At 52.1% G+C, this 6,282-nt stretch overlaps 1 protein-coding gene across 1 annotated transcript in view; it reads right to left on the minus strand.

The window, feature by feature from the left end:
* Window positions 1-825: 825 nt before the first annotated feature.
* Window positions 826-6,282, minus strand: part of PDAP1 (PDGFA associated protein 1) — a 17,413-nt gene continuing 11,956 nt past the window's right edge. Inside the window, exons 4-7 of the mRNA XM_015418951.1 lie at window positions 5,348-5,353; window positions 4,672-4,797; window positions 2,605-2,756; window positions 826-1,600 (exon numbers count right to left, since the gene is read on the minus strand). Of these exons, the coding sequence (XP_015274437.1) occupies window positions 1,542-1,600; window positions 2,605-2,756; window positions 4,672-4,797; window positions 5,348-5,353 (343 nt within the window). The 3' untranslated portion in view covers window positions 826-1,541. The remainder of the gene's footprint in view (window positions 1,601-2,604; window positions 2,757-4,671; window positions 4,798-5,347; window positions 5,354-6,282) is intronic.

Genomic DNA, 6,282 nt, shown 5'->3' on the forward strand with positions numbered 1-6,282 from the left:
CCATGAGGGGTTGCCATAAATCTGCTATACAGGCCCGTAGCTTTTGGTGGCCCTTTCTTAAAGGCACAGCCCCACAAGAATTTCTCCTGTGCTTTTTTCGATCATTTTAAAACATTTTTGTGCTCCTTTAAGCAGAGTGGGGTGCTGTAGTTGACTAATTCCTGCACTGAGCAAGAGGGTTGGAGTAGGTGACCTCTAAAACCCCTTCTAACTCTGTGTCAAGAAACTGGTCTCCTTTAAGAGAGTTTTTCTACCTCAGTGTTAGCTTCTTGACTATAGAAGTCATCACCCCCACCTGGCCGGCTTGTTCTCAGAATTGCTGCTTAGGCTGGCAGAAGTGATTAACTTGCAGCAGCTGAGAACTGTCATCTGAAGTGGTTGACAGCTTGCAATTTAGAGATTTATCCTGGTAACAGCTTTCTATGGGCTAAGTTGCTTTTCTTTCTGCACTGAGAACTTCAGCCCCAGCAGAAAAAAATTTGCCCCACAAGCCACAAAGCCACAGCTACGTGCCTGTACGACTTGACAGCCCTTAGTATTACAGATGCAAGGAAAGGAGTATACCCATTAGAAGCGGGAGTAGTAAAGCCACCTCTGTGAGTAAGGTGTAAAGAAACCTCCTGAGTCATCATCCCTGTGAGGTGGGCACATCCATGGCCTGAGCAGGCCGAAAAGTCTTGTCTGGCCTCTCATCTCGGTGACCTGCACGGGAACAACTCTTAAACCACAATTCGAATGGCTACCGCGTTCTTTGACGGGGAAAAAACCCCCAGACCGAGCAAGTTTACGATAATTTAAACTTTATTCAGCCAAATATACAAGTTTTGTTTCCAATTTGCATCTTCTTGTCCAACGTGTCGCGCTATCGAGAAGGGTGGGTTCTTTTTTGTTGTTTGCAATTAAAAAGTCACCATCCTGGTTTTTGGAGGGGGGGGGAGGGGGAGAGACTGCCTTCAAAAAGGTAAGATGGGGGCGGGGAGGTAAAATGGGAACGAAACCCGAAGGAGCGGCGTCACGGGTCAGCTCTGAATCCTTTCTGGCCGCCCTGCAGCTCGAGCCCCCTGGGTTGGTCCACGGACAGACACCCCCCCATCGCCCGCCCCCTGGGATCTGCACACCAAGTCTACCGCCCCCACCTCATTTCTGCTTTCTTTCCTGTCCTTTTTTCCATGCTACCCCCGGATATGTGATCTGTACGCTTAACACACAGCAAAAGAAAAACCGAAAACCAAACCGTTTGGGTTGAATCCCCCTCGAAACGGCTCCTGTGGAGAAGCGCTGCTCCTGACAATTCCGCGCCGGGAGTTTGATTGCTGCCCCACCCCTGCCCGCCCTGTTTCCCCACCCCATCCCCCTGCCCTCCCAATGGAAATTCTGTGCCCGGATGAAGACAAACGTGTCGCTGTCAGTGTCTCTTGGAGGTGAAGACAATGCCGCAGCCCTTTTCGCCCGGCCTCGCGCAGGTGTGATGCAGCGGAGTTCCCGACAGGCATCCGCCAGGCACGGCTCCTGGGAATTCCCTCCTCTCGCCTGGCCCGCACTTACTTGTTGAGGGACAGCGACTGCAATCGTTTGCCGGTCGCAGAGGCTTCGTCTTTAGCTGAGGGGTGTTAAAGAAAGATAAAGGGAGATGGGAAAGTCTGAAAGGATGCCGGGGTCGTTGCTAAAGGCAGACAGGGAAAGCAGGTTGCACATCCGACGTTTGTACCGTTTGGCCAAAATGACTGTGGTGGTGCAAAGGACACGTCCATGAAGGAGAACAGTTTATAGGAGGAGGGACATGGTGGCGAATGAGCAGGGTAAAATTGCTCATGTGGCAAAGGCTTGAACTTGCTGGACCCTCCTGAGAATGTGACTGGCATGACAGATGGGAGGAAGGGAGTAGAGGTGTGCGTTTGGTATAAACTGAAAATACCTGAAAAATACTGAAAATACCTGAAAAATACCTTATTGGTATTTTTTAAATATATTTATTAAGCCGAATACAGATCGGATATTTGTTAAGCCGAATACGGATCGGATATTTGTTAAGCCGAATACGGATCGGATATTTGTTAAGCCGAATACGGATCGGATATTTGTTAAGCCGAATACGGATCTGTATTCGGCTACTGATATGGCTGAGTCCAATAAAAGTCGATTTTTGGGGGGGCTTTTACTCAGGCAAGCCAGCCCCAGCTAGAGCAGAGCTGTGAGTTCCGCACCACCCCAGCTGATCCTCCCTTGCAGCTCTAGAGGGACTGCCCAAAACAGCCCCCACAAAGGAGCTGATCCCGTGTGGAGAACTCTCTCCTCATAGGCTCTACCAGGCAGTCCGGCTTCAACCGGGCAGCCCAACATAGCCCTCTCAGGAGATGATCCTGCGCGGAGAACGCTCCCCAAGGCCAGCAGAAAGGAAGGGGGGGGGGAGAGCTGAGATCTTTTCTGCTGGCCGCAACTCCCAGAGGACAGCAGAATGGGGGGGGGGGCAGATCTGAGATCTTCCCTCGCTCGCATGTGGCGTGGCTTGCAATTGCTAGAGCTATTTAAAGGGAACTTCCCCTTTAAATGGCTTTTGCAAGCCGCAAATGGTGTGCTTTTCAAAATACCGTGGCGCAGCCTCACCTTTTCTTTCCTCCTCCTTTTTTTTGGCTGCTTCTTCCCGCTGTTTCCGGATGATTGCTAGCCGGGCGAGATCCGCCTTGGCCTGTTCCGTCTTTCCGGCGAGGTGCATTTTCATGTAGCGTTCTTTCGCTTTCTGTTTTTCAATTTCTTCTCTGTCAAGAGTACAAAAGGTGGCAAGAAAACACAGGGCCTTTTAGGAATGAACACGGGCAGCGTCCGGGGGACCCTCACCGGGGGTGGCCCCCCCCCAATACCTTCTGAGAGACAGAAAGTATTGAGAACCACCTGCGGACTCCTGCCAAAACATCTAGGGGGCTGTGGCTCATTGGCAGAGCATTGTGCTTGGCACACGGAAGGTAGGAGGTGATGGGAGAGACCTCTGTGCCCGAGATCCTGGCTCATTGGAAGAGCCTCTGCTTGGCATGCAGAAGGTCCCAGGTTCAGTCCCCGGCATCTCCAGGTGAAAGGACCAGGTTGGTGGTGATGGGGGAGACCTCTGTGCCCGAGACCCTGGCTCAGTGGAAGAGCCTCTGCTTTGCATGCAGGAGGTCCCCGGTTCAATCCCCGACATCTCCAGGTGAAAGGATCAGGCAGGAGGTGATGGGAGAGACCTCTGTGCCTGAAACCCTGGCTCAGTGGAAGAGCCTCTGCTTTGCATGCAGGAGGTCCCCGGTTCAATCCCCGGCATCTCCAGGTGAAAGGATCAGGCCGGAGGTGATGGGAGAGACCTCTGTGCCTGAGACCACTGCCAGGCAGAGTAGACAACACTGACTTTGACAGACTAATGGTCTGATTCGGACAAAGGCAGCTTAATGTGGAAAGGCACTGCATACCACTTCCCCGAGTTTCTACCTAAATTCACACCAAGCTTGCAGAAGTAACAACCTGCAGTGACTGGGGCACTCCCGAAGCACCAAAGAGGAAGCCTTCCCAAACTCAACAGCACCGCCCAGTGGCAGAACGCCTGCACTGCACGCAGAAGGACACTGATGAGTCCCCAGAACTTCCTCTGAAACGGAGTTCGAGTACCAGGAAGAGTCCTCCTCTGCCCAAGAGCTGTTGGCTCACCGGAGACGGAACTGGGTGGATGGGCCGGGCTCCAACTCGGGATAAGGCAGTTCGGTCCATTCCCAGTGAGACCAGCCATCACCTACATTTGCAGGGCTACGGAGTCCTTTTCTCAGGGAACAGTTACGTCCCAGGCGGAGACGCCTGCGAACAGCAACTCCACCAATCATCTCTCCCATCTAGGAGCTGCCATCTGAGACCCGCGCCATACATACATTCGGCGCCCCTGGGAGAACCGGGTTTGATTCCCCACTCCTCCACTTGCACCTGCTGATGTGACCTTGGGTCAGTCACAAGCTCTGGCACAGCTGTCCTTGGAAAAGAGCAGTTTGTGTCAGAGCTCTCTCAGCCCCACCCACCTCACAGGGGTGTCTGTTGTGGGGAGGGGAAGGGAAAGGAGTTTGTGAGCCACTCTGAGACTCCAAGTGAAGGGCGGGGTATAAATCCAATCTCTTCTCTTCTCTGTTCTAGCTCATGCACCCTCTAAGCTGTGGAGTCTTGTGAGGAAGAAATTCTAACTTTGGGAGCTACCGGCATTGAAGCTGTGAGCGAGCGATTTGGCTACGGCGTAAATTCTGTGTAAGTAGGGAACAATGCGGTCGATTTCTAGTGGTAATGATTTACCGAACCGTTTTTACTTATATTTATTGTATTTATGTCAAGTTGTTTCATGGACTGACGTTTTTATCTATGTTGGTTTTATGAATGCCGTGAGCCGCCCTGAGCTGCTTCAGCGGAATGGCGGGATAAAAGTTGAACAAATAAATAAAATTAATCAGTTCGCTCCGGAGCCATCCTTCCGGAGCTGCGACAAAACATGTGAGAGCTGGAGGCTAAAAAACTGTGAGCTAGCTCACACCAACTCAGCGCTTAGAGGGAACACTGGTTCCAGCCTGCATCTTTGCGGTTGATCAGTGTGTGTCAAACCGGGCCCCTGCAGAGGGTCCCCCCCACCCAGTTCGAGAGTCGCAGCGTTTCAAGGGAAGGAGACCGCCTTACCGCTCCCTCCGCGATAGTTCCCGTGGGCTCTCCATATCTATCTGAGTGACTTTTTTGGCCGTCTGTGCAGCGCGATTGGGGTTCTCGATGTCTATCATGCCTTCCACTCCTTTGTGCTTTGGCTGAAACCGAAGAACAGGAACAGGACCTCATTGGTGAGGGCTCCTTTTATCTACATACATTATTTAATGACAGCAATTTAATGACAGCTACATCTGCTTGGCAAAAATATAGTTGTGTGGGTACAAGGGATGCCCGCGTTCAATAGCAAAAAAAGACATCTGCACATGTCTAAAAGTTGTTTACTTCACTATATAAGAAGCTGATGCAAGTACAACGAACTCCTTGGCTCTTCGCTGCCGGGGTCTACTTCTGGAATCTCCCTGTTGTGTCCTGCATTGGGCGTTGGCACACCAGGCAACAGGCCCATTTGGGTGACACCCTGCTGGTCTCTAAGGGGCTACGGGATTCATATCGTTGTCAGATATGTAACTGGTGAAGGGAACTTTGACCCTCAAAAGCTTACAGACCCCAAAATATTCCTGGCCTCTGACGTGCTACTGGACCCGTATCTCTGCCAGATGCGTATTAGATGAAGGAAGTTTTGACTCTCAAAAGTTTAAACACAAAACGTTGCTCGTCTCTAAGGGGCTTCCGGACTAATCTCTTTGTCAGATAATCTGATGAAGGGATCTTTGACTTTTGGAAGCTTAACAAGGTAAAGGTAAAGGTCTCCCTTGCTCGAAAGCCAGTCGAGTCCGACTCTAGGGTTGCGGTGCTCATCTCCGTTTCCAAGCCGAAGAGCCAGCGCTGTCCGAAGACGTTTCCGTGGTCGTGTGGCCGGCATGACTAAACACTGAGGCGCACGGAACGCCGTTACCTTCCCACCGAAGTGGTACCTATTTATCTACTTGCAATTTCTTGCTTTCGAACTGCTAGGTTGGCAGGACTTTGGAAGCTTATACCCCCAAAAAACCTTGTTGGTCTCTAAGCAGAGGTCATTTCGGGGGGGATCGCGGGGGATCGCAGTTCCCCCGGGTGAGGTACGGGGGGCACGGCACATGACGAAGCCCCGCCCCCTGCTTCTGGTCGCCCCGCTTCCGGCCCTCATTCAGCCAGGAGGAGGCAGGAGAAGAGGGAGGGTAAGTTGCTTCCTCCCTGCCTCTCCTCACCCCTGCCTGCCTGGGGCCAGGGAGGGCCTTCGCGGGGCTTCCTTGCACTCCCGCTGGCCAGGACCGTTGGGGGCGGGGTGTGTGGCCTTATGACACACTTCTGGTGATGTCAGGGGGTGAGGCATATGCTAATGAGTTATGCTAATGAGTTCCCCTAGCTCTTTTTCTACGAAACGACCCCTGTCTCTAAGGTGCGTCTGGACTGGTGCTGAGCTGTTTTGCCAAGGAAGAAAATGTATCTTACACCCTTTGGATCTGGCCCAGGGAGCCAGTTCAGAAGACACAAGCTAGGGTCTAGATAAGCCCACTGGTTGGCCATTTGTGGCCTATGATGTACGCGGGTCCACGTGCAATCGAGAGCTCACACGAGAGGAAGAGGGCAAAAAACAGAGCACACATCCTTTGACTGCATATACATGCCGCCCCAGAGGACATACTT

Source organism: Gekko japonicus, unplaced genomic scaffold (assembly GCF_001447785.1).
Source record: "Gekko japonicus isolate JY-2015 unplaced genomic scaffold, Gekko_japonicus_V1.1 scaffold2681, whole genome shotgun sequence".
Classification (NCBI taxonomy): Eukaryota; Metazoa; Chordata; class Lepidosauria; order Squamata; family Gekkonidae; genus Gekko; species Gekko japonicus.